General features: G+C 38.4%; 1 protein-coding gene across 5 annotated transcripts in view; it reads left to right on the top strand.

Annotated features, from left to right (window-relative positions):
* Nucleotides 1-23067, top strand: part of Znf438 (zinc finger protein 438) — a 150217-nt gene that overhangs the window by 97769 nt on the left and 29381 nt on the right. For 4 of the 5 annotated variants that reach the window (XM_036189178.1, XM_036189175.1, XM_036189176.1 and 1 more), the window contains one exon: nucleotides 17350-17417. In XM_036189178.1, coding sequence (XP_036045071.1) covers nucleotides 17381-17417 — 37 coding nt within the window. In that variant the 5' untranslated portion in view covers nucleotides 17350-17380. Of the gene's footprint in view, nucleotides 1-17349; nucleotides 17418-17643; nucleotides 17775-23067 lie in introns of those variants that run through there. The other variant, XM_036189174.1, reaches the window with a different exon arrangement.

Below are 23067 nucleotides of genomic sequence, written 5' to 3'. Positions count from 1 at the left end.
CTGTCTTAAAAAAACCAAAACAAACAAACAAACAAATAAAACCACACATTTATCTGCCCAGAAATTGAACACATACATTATATTACATTTATTTTTGATAACCTGAAGTTGGCAAATGCTCATTAGTGAATGAATGCCCACTAAGTGGAAAAGTGGAATATTGTCACCAAATTAAAAAGAGCTCTATTGAAGAATGCAGACCAGGTGGAGCTGTCACTTGTGGATTCACTAACTGTTCTAGCATCGAATCTGAAGTCTTGTAGGACTGTCACGGTGTTATACTTTAAAATCAAGAAGCATGAGATGACAACAGAATCAAACATGAAAGGTTTGTCAAAGGGTCAGCTGCCAGTCAGGCTATATCTGTGGCATATGGCAATTGTAGTAGAGTATTATTTTAAGATGTGTTACTTTTGTTTATGTTGCATTTGTTTAACTCTGTGAAACTGTGTTACCCTGCCTATCTAAAACACCTGGTGGTCTAATAAAGAACTGAACAGCCAATAGCAAGGCAGGAGAAAGGATAGGCGGGGCTGGCAGGCAGAGAGAATAAATAAGAGAAAGAAAAAGAGAGGTGGAGGAGTGGAGAGATGAAGTAGCCAGAGAAGGAGGAGGACTCCAGGTGTCAGCCACTCAGCTACACAGCAAGCCATGTAGTAAGAGTAAGATTTACAGAACTGGAAAAGCCCAGAGGCAAAAGATAGATGGAATAATTTAAAGTTAAGTAAATCTGGCTAAAAATAAGCCAAGCTAAGGCCAGGTATTCATAAGTAAGAATAAGTCTTCATGTGTGATTTATTTGGGAGCAGGGTGTTGGGCCCCCAAAAGAGCAAAAACAAACAAAGCCAATGTGTAAAAAGATCCTGGGCTCAGTGCTACATGGCTGCAACCCTATCGCTGAAGCAGATAAGAAGAAGGATCACACCTCTGAGGCCAGTCTCAATTACTTAGCAAGCTCCTGTCTCAAACAACAAACTAGGGAGGTAGTTCAGAGGTAGAATACATACCCAACATGTACAATGGCCCTCAGTTCAGTCCCAGCAGCAGGACATACACATTCTCAGAAGTTGCTGGTTTTAAGACACCAAAAGTCTCATTGCCTGTTTTTATATTTCCAACTCAATACTCTCACATTTTAATATCTACTGGCCAAACTTATTAGGACATTTATCCTGATGACAGCATGTCTGTCTGGTGATGTATGATCTGTTTATTCCCTAGGCAATAGTTTTCTGGAAATGCTAATCTAGATGAACAACTAAACTGAATCTTGTGGTCAGTGCCCATACAAACACAGGAGAGCATGCCACACAAACTCTTAGTATAAACTAATGTCAACAACCTGTGAGGCATGATACAAGAGATATTCTGAGGTTCTCTATCTAAATTTCTTTTTAGAAAACTTGGCAAGGATGTGTAACAAAGACAAGCAATGCCAACCTTAAAGTCCATCAGTAAGAAGGAAATGGAAATTTTCCATTTCCAGCATCACCAAGTCACTTTCTCAAGTTACCAATTCATCTGATTTTATGTTCAGTAAGCTCTCTTTAAACACTAGATAGTAACAGAGCACTATGTATATGTATGACTTACTAAACTCATTATGATAGATTTTGCTGTAACTGGTGGTTTCACTGTTTGGGTTTTTTTTTTTTTTTTTTCCTGGAACTCACTTGGTAGCCCAGGCTGGCCTCAGACTCACAGAAATCTGCCTGGCTCTGCCTCCCGAGTACTGGGATTAAAGGCGCGTGCGACCACTGCCCAGCGGTTTCACTGTTTTATTCTGATAGATTTTTCTACTTAAATATACTTTTCAGTTTTTCAAGTTTTTAAAAAGTCAGTTTATGATTTTCACAGATTTTTTTTTATACCTTGAAGGAAGTGTGGAGGCTAGTGCTTTTCCATGGTGCCCTAAATGCATAGGACTTTTCTTGTGTGAGGTTTGAAAACTACAGTCAGGTTTTATGTTATTGTTTAATGCCTTTTTGCCTCTGCCATATTTAATAATGAATTCTCATCCTATCTAATTATAAGATGTTACATTATATTATGGTCCAGTGTTTTCTTTAGTTTCAGTATACTAACTACACAATATATTTATTTTTCAACTAAATTAACTGAAATCCAGCCATACTTTATACAGCAGCCAACTACAGCTATCAAGTTTTCCACTCTAGATATCAACAAGCTGGGGTACAGTTAAAGTTATTTTGAAGATCCAAAAAGCCAAAACAATCTTGAGTGAAAAGAACGAAGTTAGAGATTTGTACAAAATTTGACTTCAAAATATACTGAAAATTCTAGTGATCAGACAGCTTTCTTTGTATTTTCATGACATACAGCAGAGCTGAGGACTGTAAGAAACAAGCCTGCCCATCTACAGTCGGTTTTCAAAAGAGGTGCTAACCACACACAGTGGAGGAAGGACAGTCTTCTCGATAGACAATGTTGGAACCATTGGGCATTCATTGGCAGAAGAATGAAAATAGACTCCTTGAGGAAAAGACAAACAAAAAATTGGAAGAAATCAATAAATCCATTCAAGAAATCCAAGAAAACCATGAAAAAGCAATTAAACATGTGAAGGAAATAGTTCAAGACCTGAACAGTGAAATAGAAACAATGAAAAGACAGAAACAGAGGGAATGCTGGAAATAGAAAATCTGAGTAAACAAACAGGAAAAACAGATGCAAGCATAACCAACAATACAAGAGATGGAAGAGAGAATCTTTGGTATAGAGGATGCAATAAGGAAATATATTCATCAGTCAAAGAAAACACCAAAGCCAAAAAAGTCATAACATAAAATTGGAACACCTTGGAAATTGTCCAGGAAATTGGGGACACCATGAAAAGGCCAAACCTAAGAATAATAGGGATAGAAGGAGGAGAAGAATACCAATTCAAAGGCACAGAAAACATATTCAACAAAATCAAAGAAGAAAACTTTTCCAACTTAAAGAAGGAAATATCTATGAAGATACAAGAAGCTTATAGAATACCAAAAAGACTAGATCCCAAAAAAAGTCCCCTCACCACATAATAATTAAACCACTAAGCATACAAAATAAAGAATATTAAGAGCAGCAAAGGAAAAAGGCCAAGTGACTTATAAAGGCAGACCCATCAGAATAACACCCAACTTCTCAATGGAGACTTTGAAAGCCAAAAGGTCCTGGACAAATGTAATGCAGACACTAAGAGACCATGGATGCCATCCTAGACTAATATACACAACAAAACTTTCAATCACCATAGACAGAGTGAACAAGACATTCCAAGACAAAACCAGATTTAAACAATACCTATTCACAAAGCCATCCCTACAGAAAGCACTAGAAGGAAAATTCCAACCTAAGGAAGTCAGATACACCCACAAAAACACAGGCAATAGATAATCCCACAGTAGTAGATCCCAAAGAAGAGAAATACACACACACTACCACCAAAAGATAACAGGAGTTGACAGTTACTGGTCATTAATATCCCTTAATATCAGTGGCCTTAATTCATCTATAAAAAAGACACAGGTTAACAGAATGGATACAAAATTAGGACCCATCCATCTGCTGCATACAAGAAACACATCTCGGGCCAGAGAGATGACTCAGAGGTTAAGAGCACTGACTATTCTTCCGGAGGTCCTGAGTTCAACTCCCAGCAACCACATGGTGGCTCACAACCATCTGTAATGAGATCTGGTGCCCCTTCTGGCCTGCAGTCATACATACTGAATACATAGAAAATAAATAAAAATCTTAAAAAGAAAAAAAAAGAAAGAAAGAAAAGAAAAAAGAAAGAAACACACCTCAACTTCAAAGACAGACACTACCTCAGAGTAAAAGAATGGGAAAAGACTTTCCAATCAAATGGACTTAAGAAGCAAACTGGTGTAACTATCCTAATAGCTAACAAAATAGACTTCAAACTAAAATCAATCAAAAGAGATTGAGAAGGACGTTACATACTCATCACAGGAAAGATCCACCAAGATTAAGTTTCAATTATGAACATTTATACCCCAAATACAAAGGCACCCACACATATAAAAGAAATATTACTAAAGCTTAAATCACACATCAAACCCCACACACTAATAGTGGGAGACTTTACCCCACTTTCACCACTGGACAGATCTGTCAGATTGAAACTTAACAGAGAAATAAGGGATTTAACTGATGTTGTGACTCAAATAGACTTAATATCTACAGAACATTCTACCCTAACAAAAAAGAATATACCTTCTTCTCAGCACCCCATGGAACCTTCTCTAGAATTGGCCACATACTTGGTCACAAAGCAAATCTCAACAGATGCAAAAAAATTGGAATAACCTCCTGTATTCTGTCAGACCACCATGGCTTAAAGTTAGATTTCAACAACAACAAAAATTACAGAAAGCCTACAATCTCATGGAAACTGAATAATGCTCAACTGAATCACCAATGGGTCAAGGAAGAAATAAAGATAGAAATTAAAGACTTCCTAGAATTCAATGAAAATGAATGCACTACAAACCCAAACTTATGGGACACTATGAAAGCAGTGCTAAGAGGGAAATTCATAACACTAAATGCCCACATAAAGAAATTGGAGAAATCTCACAATAGTGACTTAGCAGCACACCTAAAAGTTCTGGAACAAAAAGAAGCAAACTCACCCAGGAAAATAGATGCCAGGAAATAATCAAATTGAGAGCTGAAATCAATAAAATAGAAACAAAGATAACAATACAAAGAATCAATGAAACAAAGAGTTGGTTTTTTTAAAAAATCAACGAGTTAGACAAGCCCTTATCCAAACTAACCAAAAGACAGAGCGCATCCAAATTAACAAAATCAGAAATGAAAAGGGACACAACAACAGACAATGAGGAAATCCAGGGAGTCATCAGGTCATACTTCAAAAACCTGTGCTACACAAAATTGGAAAATCTGAAAGAATGGACAACTTTCTTGATAGATACCATATACCTAAATTAAATCAAGACCAGATAAACTATTTAAATAGACCAATAACCCCTAAGGAGATAGAAACAGTCATTAAAAGACTCTCAACCAAAAAAAGCTCAGGGCCAGATGGTTTCAACGCAGAATTCTACCAGATATTCAAAAAAATACCAATACTCTTCAAATTGTTCCACACAATAGAAACAGAAGGAATGTTACCAAACTCCTTTTATGATGCTACAGTTACTCTGATTCCCAGGCCACACAAAGATGCAACAAAGAGAGAATTACAAAGAGAGAGAGAGAGACAGAGAATTACAGATCAGTCTCACTCATGAACATTGATGCAAAAATACTCAATAAAATATGGCAAACTGACTCCAAGAACACATAAAAAAAATTGGCCACCATGATCAAGTAGGCTTCATCCCAAAGATGCAAGGATGGTTTAACATATGAAAATCTGTCAATGTAATACACCATATAAACAAACTGAAAGAAAAAAACCACATGATGATTTCATTAGATCCTGAAAAGGCCTTTGACAAAATCTAACACCCCTTCCTTATAAAGGTCTTGGAGACATCAGGGATATGAGGAACATATCTAAACAAAATAAAAGCAATTTACAGCTTAGCGGTGGTGGTCCACGCCTTTAATCCCAGCACTTGGGAGGCAGAGGCAGGTGGATCTTTGTGAGTTTGAGGCCAGCCTGGGCTATCAAGTGAGTTCCAGGAAAGGTGCAAAGCTACACAGAGAAACCTTGTCTTGAAAAACCAAAAAATAAATAAACAAAGGAATGAATGAATGAATAATTAGATAGATAGATAGATAGATAGATAGATAGATAGATAGATAAAAGCAATTTACAGCAAGCCAACAGCCAGCATCAAATTAAATGGAGAGAAACTCAAAGCAATGCCACTAAAATCAGAAACATGACAAGGCTGTCCCCTCTCCCCATACTTATTCAATATAGTACTTGAAGTTCTAGCTATAGCAACAAGACCAAAAAAGTAGATCAAGGGGATACAAATTAGAAAATAAGAAGTCTACCTTTCACTATTTGCAGATGATGTGATGGTATACTTAAGTGACCCCAAAAATTCTACCAGGGAACTCCTTCAGTAATATGGCAGGATACAAGATTAGCTTAAAACAAATCAGTAACCCTCTTATATACAAATTATAAATGGGCTGAGAAAGAAATCAGAGAAATATCACCCTTTACAATAGCCACAAATAATATAAAATACCTTGGTGTAACTCTAACTAAGCAAGTGAAAGACCTGTAGGACAAGAACTTTAAGTCCCTGAAGAAAGAAATTGAAGAATATATCAGAAAATGGAAAGATCTCCCATGCTCATGGATAGGTAGGATTAACATAGTAAAAATGGCAATCTTACCAAAAGCAATCTACAGATTCAATGCAATCCCCATCAAAATCCCAACACAATTCTTCACTGCCCTGGAGAGAATAATACTCAACTTCATTTGGAAAAATAGAAAACCCAGGATAGCTAAAAGAATCCTATACAACAAAGCCATCTCTGGAGGCATCAGCATCCATGACCTCAAGCTCTACTATAGAGCTATAGTAATAAAACACAGCTTAGTATTGGCATAAAAACTGACATGTAGACTAATGGAATCAAATTGAAGACCCTGACATCAACCCACATACCTATAAACACCTGATTTTTGACAAAGAAGCCAAAATTGTACAATGGAAAAAAGAAAGCATCTTCAACAAATGGTACTGGCATAACTAGATGACAACATGTAGAAGATTGCAGATAGATCTATATCTATCACCATGCACAAAACTCAAGTCCAAGTGGATCAAAGACCTCAACATACATCCAGTTACACTGAACTTGATAGAAGAGAAAGTAGAAAGTAGTCTTGAATGCATTGGCAGAGGAGACCACTTCCTAAATATAACACCAGTAGCACAGACACTGAAAACAATAATTAATAAGTGGGACCTCCTGAAAATGAGAAGCTTCAGTAAGGCAAAGGACACAGTATATAAGACAAAATGACAGCCTACAAATGGGAAAAGATTTTTACCAACCCCACTTCTGACAGAGGGCTGATCTTCAAAATATATAAAGAACTCAAGAAACTAGACATCAAAATAACAAACAATCCAATTGAAAAATGAGCTATAGAGCTGAACAGAGAATTCTCAAATGAAGAATTTCAAATGGCTAGGAGACATTTAAGGATGCTCAGCATCCTTAGTGATCAGGGAGATGCAAATCAAAATGACTCTGAGATACCATCTTATACCTGTCAGAATGGCTAAGATCAAAAGCACTACAGACAGTTTATGTTGGAAAGGATGTGGAGCAAGGGGAACACTCCTACACTGTTGGTGGGAGTACAAACTTGTATAGCCACCTTGGAAATCAGTGTGATATTTTCTCAGAAAATTGGGAATCCATCTTCCTCAGGACCCAGCTGTACCACTTTTGGGCATATACCCAAGGAATGCTCAATTATACCACAAGGACACATGCTCAACTATGGTCATAGCAGCATTATTTGTAATAGCCAGAACCTAGAAACAAGCTAGATGCCCCTCAACTGAAGAATGGATTAAGGAAATATGGTACATATACACAATGTAGTACTACTCAGCAGAGAAAAACAATGACATCATGGAATTTTCAGGCAAATGGATGGAACTAGAAAATATCCTGAGTGAGGTAACCCAGACTCAAAGGACAAACATGGTATGTACCCACTTATAAGTGGATACTAGAAGTAAAGCAAAGGATAACCAGACAACAACCCACAACTCCAGAGAAGCTAGCTAACAAGGAAGATCCAAAGATGGATGTATGGATCATCCTAGGAAGAGGAAATAGATGAGATCTCTATGAGTGAACTGGGGGTGAGGGGTGGGCAATGGAGGGTAGGGAATGGGGGATGAGAACATAAGGGAATGGGATGGTCGAGCTGCAACAGGGATGGAGTGGGAAAGCAATGAGAGAGATACCATGATAGAAGGAGATATCAAGGATACAGAGAAACCTGGTGCTAGGGAAGTTGTCAGGAATCCCCAAGGATGACCCCAGCTTGGACTACTAGAAATAGTGGAGAGGGTGCCTGAACTGAACTGGCTTGCCCCAGTGATCAGATCGATGAATACCCTGTCATCACAAAACTCTCCTTCAATGACTGATGAAGGCAGATGCAGAGATCCACAGCCAAAGACCAGGCAGAGCTCCAGGAGTCCAGTAGGAGAGAGAGAGAGAGGAGGGATTTTATGAGCAAGTACATCAGAATCATGGTGAGAAAACCTGCAGAGACGACCAAACCAAACTAGTAGGAATTCATGAAAGTTGGATCAATGGCTGTGGAGACTGCATGGGAGACAATTGTGGGGCTTGTTCTGCTTGGGGGTCCCCCTGGCAGTAGAATCAGAATCCATCCCTGGTGCATAAGGAGATTTTTGGAGCCTACTACCTATGATGGGACCTGCAGCCTTGAGGCAGGGGGAAGGGCTTGGACTTGCCTGGACTGGATGTGGCTCCCCATGGGAGGCCTTGCCTTCTTGTGGAGGAGACTGAAGAGTAGGTTTGGGTGGGAGGATGTGGGGACAGGAGGAGGGAAGAGGGGGAATCTTTGGTTTGTAAAATGAGTAAAAAAAAAAAAAAATTCTTAATGAAAAAAAAGGAAAATAGTATCTTTGTTCTTACCAATTCTCAAAACCACTCAAAACTGATTGAAATTTTAAGTGTAAGATACGAAAATAAAAGCAGAAAACACAGAAAAATGTTTCAGGACTTTGGAGTGAACAACAGTTTTTTGGACAAGACCGTAAAGCCTAGGAAGCAAGCAAAATCAATTAATTGAATTGCATCAAACTAAAAAGCTTCTGCCAGCAAAGAAATGTCAGAGTGAAAAGACATCCTGTACAAACTGTACATCCAGCAGGTGGTTCATATCCAGAAGGAAATGTGAGAGCTGGCAAGTAGACAGCCTGATTTAAAACATGCTGTAGACTTACTGTGTGTGTTACTTTATGTTGCTACAAACACCATGCCCAAAATCAGCTTATGGAAGAAAAGTTTATTTTGGCATACAGTTCCAAAAGGAGAGTCCATAATGGGGGCGTGGGGGCGGGAATGGCAATAGGCAGCCAGAGAAGGAAGCTAAGAGATCATATCTCCAACCACACAGAGCCGAGAATGTGAACTGGAATTGGTGTGGGGCTACAAACCCCTAAAACCCATCCCCAGAAATTTACTTCTTCCAACAATGTTCCATGTCTTAAAGGTTCCAAAACCTCCTAAATTGTACCACCAACTAGGGACCAAGTGTTCAAGTTTGTGAGCCTATGAGGAACAATTCCTGTTCAAACTAGTATTCCTTCATAGACATTTTCTTAAAAAGAAAAAAATGGTGAATAGATTCTGAAAAACATGTTTAATATCATTAACCACCCAGGGAAGGTAAATCAATGAATCCACAGTCAGACATCACCACACCCCAATAAGAACAGCTTCCTTCTCTAAAAGACAAAGGATGGTGAGTGTTGACAACAGCATGAGAGGAAAGGAAACTTTTGCACAGTTAATGGGGATGTAAATTAATATGGCCATTGTGGGAAACACTGTGAAGGACCCAGAGTTTAGAAATAGAACTATTATATGATCCAGTAGGCCCACTCCTGGGCATTTACCCAAAAGAAATAAAACCAGTATGTTGAAGAAACTTTCATACTACCATGTTTATTGAGCACTGTCATATAGCCAGAATAAGTAAGCAGCCTAAGTGTCAGGCAGTGATAGATGAGTAAAGAAAATGTACAGGCACATCATAAAACAGGAGTGAACTATCTAAAAGAATGCTACCCTGACAGTTGTAGCAATGTGGATGGATCCTGATAATATGTGAAATAAAGATTAATACTCACAGTCTCGCTCATGTGGAACATAACTTGAAAGTAGATGGTGGTTACTAGGCATTAAGAAAAGTCTAGGGGAGATGAGAGATGGATACTGAGTTAGAGTTAGATTGGAGTAAGATGATTGAGTGTGAAATAACTGAGTGGGTGACTGAAATAACTGAGTCACTGCATCTAATGCTTGATGGAAGGATGTTGACTCATTACACCAGTGAGAAGTGGTGGATGGTTGAGGGGGCATGGCTCACCTAATTGAAAGAGTTCACTGTGAGTGCATGTATGGAAGTGCTGCATGGTACCCTACTAGTGTGACAGTTTTTCCATGCAAAATAAAAGCATAAGCAACCACGCACTGTTGAGAATGGCCCTCTTTTTCTAATGCGTTGTTCTAAAACAGTAACTTGTGCTTTCTTCTGATTTCAAAGGTAGTAGTTGTTCATTAGTGAAACAAATATGTACATACAAAAAAAATTATTAAATTAGTGAAGTTTTTCTTATGTCTATATGAAAAAAATGAATGATATTGCTCTATACCCAACCCTTTTAAGCAAAAGTATCTTAATCACTTTTTATACTTAAATATTTTTTAAGAAACAGCCTTTAAAATAGTGTCATTCTTTTCAATGTCTAATTTCATTGTAAAGAATTGAGTTGGTTTCAAGAAAACGCTGTTTATGACAGTGATGTTGGATGCCATGATGATGCTGAGATTAATTCCTAAAGTGGAGAGAAGGTGTAGCCCTGAGGAATTATCCCTCTAAGCCTCCAGGAGTGCTGTGCACAACACACAGCAAGTGCCTACAACACCAGCAGCATCTGGGCAACCCTCCCCTCACATCCAGCTATTTCTGTATTTTTCACAATTCATAAGCAAACAAAGGTAGTTTTCATGTTGCATTTCTTTGATTTCTTAATAAGATATAACATTTTTCCAGTGATTCCTACTTTAACATCTTCTTTTAAGAACAAAGTATTAATAATTTCATAGTTGAATATGTTCTCATCAGCTTGCTTTATGAAAAGGCATGAGTGTAAATAAGTGATATTCATCCATATCCGTAAAGTCTTTAAAAAAATACTATGAAGCTGCAGTTGATTCACAGTAAGGTACACATATGTAGAATGAAGTATGATTAGTTTTGAAGTGTGCATATCCCAGAAGCATATCTGGTGAACACCTCTTTCATCCCCTTGGGTGGATGTATTTTCTTCATGCACACCTAGCCTTTCTTTCCAAGACCCCTGTCTTCCCTGTCTCGGGCAGCCATCAGTTTCCTATCCCTCCAGTTTGCATTTTCTAAAATCTTACACAAGTAGATTCACATGGTATGTATTCTGGTTTTGCTTATATGCTCATGTATGCTCTATTTTCCTCTCTTTCTCCCACATCCTTGTTGACATTCACCATATCCCTTCTGATAGATGCATGGTTTCCTTGCATTATGGTTTTGGTTTGTAACTAATGATGTCCAACATCTTTCCTGTCCTTATTTATAAGCCATGTATCTTTTCTAGTGACATAATAGATTCATATTTTGTAAATTGGGTTGTTTGCTCATTGCTAAGAGGGATTTTTATTTTGAATACTATTTATTATTTATAAATATTGTCTCTGTTGTGTGGCTTTTCTTTTCATACTCTGTCTTTTCAATTTGAGGGAATTCTACCCTTTTAGTTTGATATTCTATGGAATATGTCTCAGTTGACATTCTTACTCTGATAAATTTGCCTGACCAAAGCTAATAGTGTTTCCTAAGGTTTATGCTTTATGGTTAGGGTTGGGAAAATAATAAATGAACTAGTGAATAAATAAATCATAAAGATCATAGTTTTTCATTTAGGAATTTTATGGCTTTTAAGTTTTATACTTGGATATGTGGTACATACTAAATTTTGTGAAATGGCTGAAAATTTTTCATTGTTGTTTTTGCACATGGGTGTCCACTGGTACATCATTGCTGAAGTGGCCGTCTGCAGCAGCTCTGGGGAATAATGCTAAGGATGGATATCCTTGTCTTAGTTGTGAACCTGGAGTGAAAGCAGTCAGCTTTTCATGATTTAGCTCTTTGCCAAAGTGACTATCCTTTCTGTTCATTTTCTTAAAGCTCTTAGCAGACATGGATTTAGACCATATCAAATGCATTTTCTGTATCTTTTGAGATGATCGCATAATTTTCTTTTTTAGTTGATTAATATGTGAATGAAATTCATTTGAATGTTAAAACAAATGTGTATTGGTGAGGCTACCCTGCCCGGTTACAATGTCGTATCATGTTGTTGGATTTGATTAGCTGAAATCTTGTTTGTAACTTTTACATGTGTGCTCATGCCAGGATATTGGTCTTTAGTTTCTTTTCTCATAAAGGCTTTGTCTAGCTTTGATGTTTAGATACTGATCACTTCTTTAATAGTGAGAAATTCATTCTTTTCAGTGTCCTTTGTATATGTATGTGTGTTTGTGTGCACAGGGACACATGCATGTGTTGACATCAGATGTCTTTCTCATTGCTTCTCAACCTTATTTTTTGAGACAGAGTCTCACTTGCCCTGAAGCTCACTTGACCTAGTGTAGGATTCTACTCTAGTCTCTGCCACCAGTGCTGTGATCACAGGCAGGTACCATCATGCCAAGTTTTACATGGGAACTGGGGATCCAAACCTGGGTCCTCATGCTTGCACAGCAGGCACTCTGCCATCCGAGCGATTGCCCAGACCCATCTTCTTAATTTTCTAGAAGGGTTTGTGTACGGTTGAAGTCATTTCTTCCTTAAGGACTCCTAATCTTTAGGAAGCTGTCTGAGCCTCGTGTTTCTTTGTGGAACGTAGGATTTTTGATCACAGGGTTGTTTCTCCCTCCTTTCTTCATGCTTTCTGTTTCCTTACTTGTATTGTTTCTAATAAGGTGTGTCCTGTCATCCTCAATACATTGTTCCTCTGTATGTAATACATGATCTCTAGTTTTTCTTCTTTTCACTTGTTTTGGGCAGGTTGGTCAATGATAGTCTTTGCTGTAATCTTTATGTTTTTATGTGTTGTAGGTTTTTACATGTTTGGATCTATGTGTCTACAGTTTTATCATAGTGTTTGGGCTATTATTTCTTAAAGAAACATTCTTGTCTTTCCATCTCTCTTCTCTCCAGCTATTGGAATGAACTTCTAATTTGTCATACAGCTCAGCTTATGATACTTACATTTTCTGTGTTTTGCTTTTATTTAACTCCTCTTCTCAGTTTCATTTTGGGTAATCTCTCTTCTTCCAACATGCCTAATAGGAGTTAATGAACATGAATAAATACCCCATATTCTTATCTATTATTTCTAACACCTGGGTCACTTTTCCTTATTTTCTTTATTATGGATCGTATTTTATACCTTTTTGCATGCTCAATAATTGTAAGTAAAGAGAAACACAATGGAGACTCTCTTTTCTCCATACTCAGGACCTTGCCTCTTGCATCATAATTATCCAACTCACTGCTGTGGTTTCCTATCTCTTTGGGATCAATTTTTTGGTATTGTTTTAAAGATTTACTTGTTTTTATTTTATGTGTATGGGTGTTTTGCCTGTGGTGTGTCTGCATACCACTCATATGTCTGGTGCCTTCTGGAGGCCAGAAAAGGGCATCAGATCCTCTGGAACTGGAGTTACAAATGGCATTGAGCTGCCACACAGGTGCTGGGAATTCAACCCAAACCCTCGGGAGACCAAACAGTGCTCTAAACCTCTGAGCCATCTCTCCAGCCTCATTAGGTGTAGTCGGAAGAAATCTTGTGTCCCAGCCTGCTGGTGGTCTGGACATAGACCTCCCACTTGCATCCCCCAAGTAAACATACAGAGGCTTATATTAATTAAAAACTGCTTGGCCATTAGCTCAGGCCTACCACTGACTAGCTCTTACACTTAAACTCAGCCCATTTTTGTTAATCTATATGTTGCCACATGTTCCATGGCTTTACCTGTGTGCCATTTCATGCTGCTCCCTGGACAGCAGGCTAGTGTCTCCTGACTCACAGCCTTTCTCTTACCAGAATTCTCCTTGTCTGCTTACCCTGCCTATACTTCCTGCCTGGCTACTGGCCAGTCAGTGTTTTATTAAACCAGTGTACAAAAGCATTTCCCCTTTCCTGTTTAATTTTATCCCACAGCATTTCCCCTTTTCTGTTTAATTAAAAAGGAAAATTTTAACTTTAACATAGTAAAATTATATATAACAAAACAGTTATCAGGCAAGAATTACAGTTATAATATTTAGTCTATTTGTATTTGGCACAATTAAAGAACATATTTTATCCTATATTTGTGAGTCTAAAGTTTCATATCTAATTTATCTCTTATCATACCCAGGGAAAATAATAATTATAACTATCTAGTCTTCAACTATATCAAAGACCTCAGAAGGACATAATATTACCTAAATAAACTGGGAAGAGCTTTGTGAGCAACTTCCAAAAATCTAGAATGACAGAGACAGCTACCTACCTGGACAGTCATCCAAAGTTCCTCTGCAACTTTGGGGCATCCATCTTCAGCCACATAGGTCTAGAGTCTCTCAGTCTCTTCTCTCTGTGTCCTGTAGAATTTCTGGCAGTTTCTTCTACAAAGCAGGAACTTGAAGAACCATCTCGCCTTGCAAATTTCAGTGGTCACCTTCCTTTGAGTCCTGCATGTCCAGTTGATACAGCAATTTGTCAAGCAGACCAGGCAAGAACAGTTTCTTGCCAAAATGGCTATTTTTGCCAAAAAGAAAATAAACTCCATATGGAGTCTTTGATGCCCATCCTCCTCTCTGAAATAAATAAATCCTGCCAGGAGCATATGTGCCTCATTGTCTAAGAAAAGTCTAAGCAGAGGAAACTCGGGTGACTGTCCAGGCAGCTGGCTGTTTCTGTCAACTCACATTTTTTTGGAAGTTGCTTGTTTGCACTTCCTGTTTTACTAGGTAATATTACTTCCTTCTTGGGTCTCTGATAGAGTTAAAGATTAGATATTTATAGTAACAATTTTCCTTGTTAAGAAATTCAGAAAAGAATCTAAGAGGTGTTAAGCGTGTAAGTTTGAAAGACATCATAAGATAGTTTTCTGTTGGTAATACAAGTTAGAATAGAAAGTGAATTAGGTACATTTTGGATAGGATAAATAATTAAATATTTTCTCTGAATTTGTCAAATGCAAATAAAAGGTCTAGACATTGTTGATGTATTTATTGCTTGTATATATTATATATAGTTATTGTACTTATTGTATATAGTTTTTCTTATATTTGTTATAACTTTTTTATTAGACAAAAAAGGAGAAATGTGATATTTTATATTATTGTATATTAATAAATAATGTTTGCCTGGAGAGCAGAGGAAATAGCAAGCCATTTTAAGTAAACATAAAAGTCAGGCAGTGGTAGCACACGCCCTTAATCCAATCACTTGGCAGGCAGGCTCTCTGTGTATTCAAGGCCATACTAGGGAACAGAGCCAAGCATAGTGACACACACCTTTAATCCCAGTACTAACCATGGAGACCTGGAGGTCCGTATAGACAGGCAGTGACAAGGAAGTGAGGTAGCTGGGCTAAGAGCCAATGAAAGGGCAGAACAGCAAGGCAATAAAAGCCTGGGTAGACATGAAGCCATGGAATTTTGGAAGTTGCAGAGCAGGTGAAGTAAGGTTGGTTGGTGGCTCTCACTATTTCCCTGATGTCTAAGGCTTTCACCCCTATATTTGGCTCCATGTTTTTTATTTAATAAGACTGCTTAGAAATTTGGCTACAGTTAGGACCTGTTTTTATGAACTAATTTCTGGTGTCTTTAAAAGATTTGATTATCTGTTCCATCCTTATTTTTTATCTGTAACTTAATATGTAGACCAGGCTGGCCTTGAACTTAGAGAGATACTCCTGCCTCTGCCTTCCAAGTGCTGGAATTAAAGGCATGTAGCACCTCATGGGCCAAAATTCTAATTTTGAGGATGTAAAATAGAAATGTGACTGTGTTTAAATAAAAAAAAAGACAATTAAGATCTTTGGAAAAATAATGCCCAATATTTTTTATAAACTTTTAGGTACAAATGTTTTTCTAAGTAATATCAACAAATACCAATGAGTTCAAGACTGATGAAACTTTCCACTTTAAAAAAAAAAAAGTTGTAAGCCACAGCTGCATAGTGAGACCCTGTCTCAAAATAACAATAATAACATGTTTTACATTCCAGTTTTATTTTTAGACAGGCTGTCATGTAGTCCCGACTGGCTTTGAATTCCTCATCTCCCCGCTTCCAGCCTCAAGTGCTAGAATTTACAGGCATGTACTACCATGCCTTGTTTCAAAAATAGTTTTTAAGCTGCAATTATAGCTGAGCATGTTGTTCATACTTGGGAGACTGAGGCAGGGACATTTCTGTTAGTTCCAGGCCAGACTGGGCTACAAAGTAAAAACTTGTCTCAAATAAACAGATGAATTAATTACCTATACTTAATTAAAGCTGCATCTATACAGAACATGTAGTGACTTTTTAATTTTATTATTCCCTAAACAAGCAGCATGGCCAACCCTTGGATGTTGTGACATGACTCCTTTTTCTACAGCTGTGTTAGACCACATTCATAGCTAGGCCTCAGATTGGATACACCCATATTCTAGTATCTATTTCTATATCAGTTACATTGTACTCAAGTAGTGGAGTAATCTAGAAATTATTTAAAGCATACAAGAGAATGTGTATGGATTATGTGAAAATAACATACCAGAATCCTGACTTCTGATCTCTGAGAAGCTCCCAGTACCAAGCCTCATGAATACTGAGTTGCTGGTCAATATATAGACAGCTTGGAAATTTGCTAACCTAAAAAGGAAAACTTATAATTCTATGACCAAGCACAGTGCAGACACATACGTGAATTTGCCACCATGTGCATTCCTATGTGACTATAATATTGGCATCTGTCTTTTAGTGTGAATGTATGAGCATTTCTTATGCTCCTCCATAGGTGTCATACTCTTTTTACATTGATGAGACTATATTCTATCAAGTGACTATAGTAGACTTATGTTGCTCTTGCAGCTTATGATTTATATTTCAGTGCTTGTTTTAATATTTTAGTTGTCAGTACTTATCATTTATTTTAGCAATTATTGTTTAAACAATATGTCTGAAGTACAGTTATCAGGCAGGGCATTTTCAGAGACTCTGCACTTCGCTTGCTTCTACTTGACTGTGACGGCAGAGGTGCAGGGAGGCCCTCATCCCACATCATAGCATCCTTCCCCAAGTCCAGTCCAGTCCAGTATATTTGGCAAAATCCTTTCATAGAAAAATGAACAGAAAATACATGCAGCAATTATTAGTAGCTTAAGACCCATTTCTTAGCACTCATTTAGTTATAAATAAGGAAAACATTTTTTAAAAGCTCTTATAATTCATATTTTACAGTGTATTAACATAATATCTCAACTAGTCTCTAATTCTTTGTTCTTGAATATTTTAGGAAAGTTACTGTTCAAGTCACATACATCATAATGCGGAATTCCTCATCAGTACCACCAAAAGAGCAAGGTAAGACAAGCCATGGTGCAGAAGATGCCACTGTACACATTATAATATAGCACTTTTAGTTGATATATTTATGCCTCCACCTTCTAGTCATGAGGTGACATATTTACTAGAATTAAAAGCAAAACCTCAAATTACATATAAAAATTCATTGCCTTTGATAAATTAATCTAGTAAATATGGATTCCCAGGTTGCCAGGACATTATAAGGATCTGTCTCCTTTCCTAGGCTGAAATGCTCCTAGAGCAAGCCAGCTCATTCCATGCAGAACTGAGAGGCCAGTCCACCACTGCCAGTTAGCTGGAGGTAATAGATGTCACTGGGATTATGGATGTGGCTTCACTGGCAGAATGACCCAGGTATCTTAATAAGTATTGCATTCATGCCTCATACATATTTATATTCATATATATACAAGGACGCACATATGTAGAGAGATGGTGTTTGCTTATATATTTACCTGTTTTATCTCATACCATTCAAAATGAAATCCACAAGAAAAATTAATTTCCCTTTATAAAACCTATGAAAATATATATACCATAATTTTTAAATTACTTCTTTTATTTTTGAGAATATGAAACAATTACATCTTTTTCCCCCTTCCTTTTCTTCCCTCTAAAGTCTTCTATATATTCCTCCTTGCTCTCTTTCAAATTTATGGCCTCTTTTTTTCATTAATTGTCATTACATGCATATATGTATATATTCCTAAATATAATCTCAGTCTGTATGATATTATGTGTATGTGCAAATTGAGGACTGACAGTTTGGTATTGGCTTTTCTGTGGGGAAGACTATTTCTCCCACTTGGCATGTCTATTCCTATTGTCCTTGTTTAGCTCATATTTGCATGGCCATGTTGGTGAGACTTTATAGGCATAGCTTCTGACAATCACTAGCACACAGTCTCACAGCAAACTGCTTTATACTTTGGTTCTTACATCTTTTTACCCCCTCTACAGTGTTCTACAATTCTTCTACAATGTTCTCTGAACCTTAGGTGTAGGAATGTTTTGTATATGTATCCATTGGAACTGGACTCCACAACTCTTGCATTTTGATTGGCTGCAGTTTTCTGTAGTGGGCTTTGTCTATCTAAAATTTCCTTGGTGAGTGAAGTCTACATTTATCTTTGAGTATTAAGACAAATGTTTAGATTGTTGCTACGGATTACACTGGTTTAGTAAAGTAGTGGTTGTAAGTTATATTCCAATAGCTATGATTTTACTAGCACTCAGTAGTTAGCTAGGTTTCCAGTATCAGGCATGGTTTCCCTCTTGTTGAGCAATTTGAAAGCTGTTGGTTACTGCCAAGGTCCGTATGCCACTACTGCACCCATAGGGTTATTGTAACATGCTGGACATAATTGTGGTTTTTTTTTTTTTTTTAAGCTGAGGATCGAACCCAGGGCCCTGTTTCTGAAGTGCACTTGGGACAGTCCTGGCTAACAACTAAAAAATAAGTGCATCTCATATATGGTATTAGGTTTTTGTTAGGTGGTCTTTAGCTCTTGGAGGGAGCATTGTCAGATGAGTAACTTTCATTAAAACTTCATATGTATATTTATAGAAAGAATTACATCATTATAGTTTTTAAGTAAGCAGTCAATAGTATGATTCCTTATGATTTATATGATTTATTTCTCAGACATCCTTGTTTTTCTGAGTCTATTAAGATGATCATGTGATTTTTGCCTTTAAGTACATTTATTTAGTTTATTACATTTGTAGACTGGTATAGGTTGAAACATCCCTGCATTTCATGGATAAAACCAACTTAGTCATGGTATATCATCTTTTTGATATGTCTGTATTTGTAAGTACTTCACTGAGCATTTTTGAGTCTATGTTCACCATTGACATCGTTGTTTTCATTTTTGGTTGTTTTTGCCTGGTTTTTGTTGTTGTTGTTGTTTGTTTTTTGTTTTTTAGAGTGATATTGACTGGCTTTATAGAACGAGTTTGGGAATACTCCTGTTTCTGTTTTTGAGGTTTTGTTTTGTTTTGTTTTGTTTTGTTTTGTTTTGTTTTCTTAGTAGTTTAAGAAAGAGTGGCTATAGTTCTTCCTTGAAAGTCTGGTAGAATTCTGCTGTGAATCTCTCTAGACCTGGACTTCCTGTAGCTGGAAGGCTTTTATTACTGTTTCAGTCTCCTCATTTGTTATGGGTGTGTTTTATTACTGTTTCAATCTCCTCATTTGTTATGGTGTGTTTAAGTTGTTAACTTCTTGGATTAATTTTGGTGGTTTTGCTGAATCTATAAGTTCATCCATTTCTTTTAGATGGAGTACAGGTTTTTAAAGTATTACCTTATAATATTCTGAATATCTTTGATGTCTGTTGTAATGGTTCCTTGTTCATTCTGGTTCTGGCCCCACCCCCAACCCCCCCCCTTTTTTTTTTTTGCTTAGTCGGACCAAGGATCTGTCCATCTTGTTTATCCTCTCAAAGAACCAGATCTGAGATTCATTGATTCTTTGTATTATTTTCTTTGTTTCTATTTCATTAATCTCTGCTCTAATTTTTATTATGTCTTGCTGTCCGCTGGGTTTGGTTTAGTTTGTTCTTGTTTTTCAAATTTTTGAGTTGCACTATCACACCATTTATTTGTGCTGTCTTTTTTTTTTTTTTTTATGTAGGCACTTAGAGCTATAAATTTCCCTCATAGGACTGCTTTTGTTGTTTTGTCTTTTCATTTTCATTTAGTTCCAGAATATTTTTATTTCTTTCTTGATTTCTTTGACCCTCTCATCATTCAGTAATGAACTGTTTAATCCCCATGAGTTTGTGTGTTTGCTACAGATGTATTTGTAAACCCCTTGAGGGAATTAGGTAGCCAGACCCTGCAACTGAGGACCTCCAACTGTCAGGCTGTGCCCACAGAACCCTATAATGGCCATAATGGCAAGACCCAACCCCTCAAAACATGGACAAACAAGCTCTACTCTACAGAGTGAAAAACCCAAGATCAGGTCACAAAGCCCCACCAATTCCTGAGCTTGCCCTGAGATCTGAGAACACAGACCCAGGCCACCCTGGAAAGCTCTGTCCCCAAGAAACTATATAAAACCTGCCTCCTGCTCAGTTCTTTGCTGCTTCTTGCACTAATAGAGGCAGCCACTCTCTGTGTCTTTCCTAATAAATCCCTTTTGTGAGATTTGTTGCATGGTGTGACTTTGTGGTATTCCTTGGCTCCTGACTGCCAGGATACCTTTCCCCCCCAGAGCTGTAACACTTATATTTGGTGCTGTGACTGGGATAGGTTCTCCTGGTACTTGTGCTGTCCCTGAGATCTGAGCCTCACTGGGATCCTGTTCCTCCTCTCTAGTCCACCTACAACAGACTCACATTCTGGCTCACTGATTGCTCAGTACCCCATCCACCAGCAGCAATTTGGTAAGTTTCCCCTTTGGTCAGTGTAAATGCTTCCCTGAGTCCGAGGAAATGACTGATGAAGGTCCCACCCCGCTCTGGTACTCTTGGAAATGGAGGTACCCCCAGCCATGATCTTTAAGGTTATGGCTGGCCCATTTCACCTGATCCCATTGCCCCATCCTTAGAGCTGCAATCCTGAAGTTTCCTAAGGTCAAACTGGGCTATTGCACCTCTTTCCTGCCCTCTTCTCCCACCTTCCCTTTGATGCTGCCCATAATCCCACAACTTCTCTAGGCCCTTGTGGCTTTTGTAACTCTATTCTCCAACCCTTTCCTTTGGTTGAGACTTCATTCCAGAGCTCAGTTTTTCATGCCTTCTGGAAAGCCTTCAGGCTTCATTGAAAGCCCTGGTACCAAGTACTGAGTCACCTCTTCAGGATGTTAGCCCTGACCCATGTTAAGGGAGGTGACAGCCCTCTAAAAAGCTTGGTACTCATTTGATCCTCCCTGAGTCTTGGGTATGCCCATGACTACAGGCTGCAGTGATATTTTTTCTCTTGTCCTCTCTCTCAAGCATGGGAACCATGCCTTCTATATGTTCTCCTTCCCCCTGGGATACCATTTAGAAAACCTCAAGCCTCTACACCTGATGCCCACCCTGAAGGGCCCTAAACTTGTTTGGCCTCAATACCCTTTAGATAATGAGTTCAGATGCTGCCTTATAGCACTCTAGATCCCAATTTTATTCTGGACCTTTGCAAATACTGCAAGAGGTTCAAGCTTTCTCTTTTCTCTGCTCTAAGCCATTTGTTTTTGACTGGTCCTACACACACCCCCACACACACACACACTGCATAAATATCTTGTCTTTTAAGTTACAGTTGATGAATCTGTAAGTTTGTTGCAGAGTGGGGGTTCAGAGCAGGACCTAGGAAGTGGGTGGAGAAAGCAAAGGAGTAGGCCAGCTGCAACGTGCTGTACACATCCTGCACACACTCCTCCCTGGCTAGTGCATCTCTTAGCTCCCTCTTGCATCATCCTCTGTCTGTATCCAGGGCTCAAAAATTTCCTGTCTCTGAACCTTCTCTCAGCTTGCTGGATTCAATTTTACAGGAATTCAGGTGTCTTTTAGGTATCAGTGGCATTAGACTGTTATTTTGTGCTGTCCGACTTCAATTAAAGCTGGCTCTGGAGTTAAGGTATGGTTTCCCCCTCCTCTAGACCCAGGCATGCTTGTTAAAAGGTTTCTTGCCAAATCTCTGTCCCATATCAGACAAGCCACCTGACTATGTAACAGAGAAAGGAAAGAAAAACAAAATAAAGGGACAGACCATTCCCAACAGGGACTATTGCTACTCACTGTTGAGTATGATTAAAAATCTGTAAAATCTGTAACAAAATCACACCGGGGTGATAGTTAAAAATGTATGCATAGGTGACCTTAGAGGAAACATGGGCTTGCCACCATCTTAGCTGCTGCACCCCATTGGGATAGAGACAGCCAGGTAGCTGATAACCATCTTTGCTAGGGATGGAAAAGATGGACTTCGCTCCCTTCCTGATAAAAAGTGACCACATGGTATAAGCCAACCAAGAAAGAAACAACGCCTAGCTATGAAGCCCAGACCAGATGACTCCCCCACTATTTTCAGTCATGCTAAGGAGCCTCCCCCATATTAGCCTCCACCCACAGTCTCAGGCCTCTTTAGTTTCCCTTTGTCCCTCAGAAATAAACCCCCCAAATTGATCCTGTCAGGTTCCCACTTTTCAGCCCACTGTCAGCCCTGAGTCCTCCTGCTGCTTGCTCCTGCTCCACTATGGGACCCTCATTACCCCTCCCCCCCATTCACACAGGGCCTAAACTAGTCATGGTTTTCCCTTTGCAGGAGGTTGCCAGAGTGGATGGCTTGGTCAGGATACAACTCACCTATTCATTAAGTAAACACTTTCAATTATAAAAGGACTGGGGTTCTATACTGCTAATTCTTACACCTTTATTAAAGAATTCCAATATATTACCCAATCTTACAACCTTGTTTTCCATGGCATTTATGAGATTCTCACCACCAACCTTCTCCTTGAGGAGCACCGGAGAGTCTGGAACCAGGCTAGAGCACATGCAGATGAAGTCCAGACATGTTGCCTCCAGGCTTGTCTCCATAAGCCTGTCCTTAAAGCACTCCTGTTTCCAGAGTCTCTGACATTAGGGCCCAACTTAAAATCTAGAGAGGAACCCCCTACTTTCACAGGCAAAAGTCTTAATAGTGGCCTTCACGG

Source organism: Onychomys torridus, chromosome 5, assembly GCF_903995425.1.
Source record: "Onychomys torridus chromosome 5, mOncTor1.1, whole genome shotgun sequence".
NCBI lineage: Eukaryota > Metazoa > Chordata > Mammalia > Rodentia > Cricetidae > Onychomys > Onychomys torridus.
The sequence above is the reverse complement of the archived record's forward strand: the minus strand, read 5'-3'. Positions and strand labels throughout refer to the sequence as shown.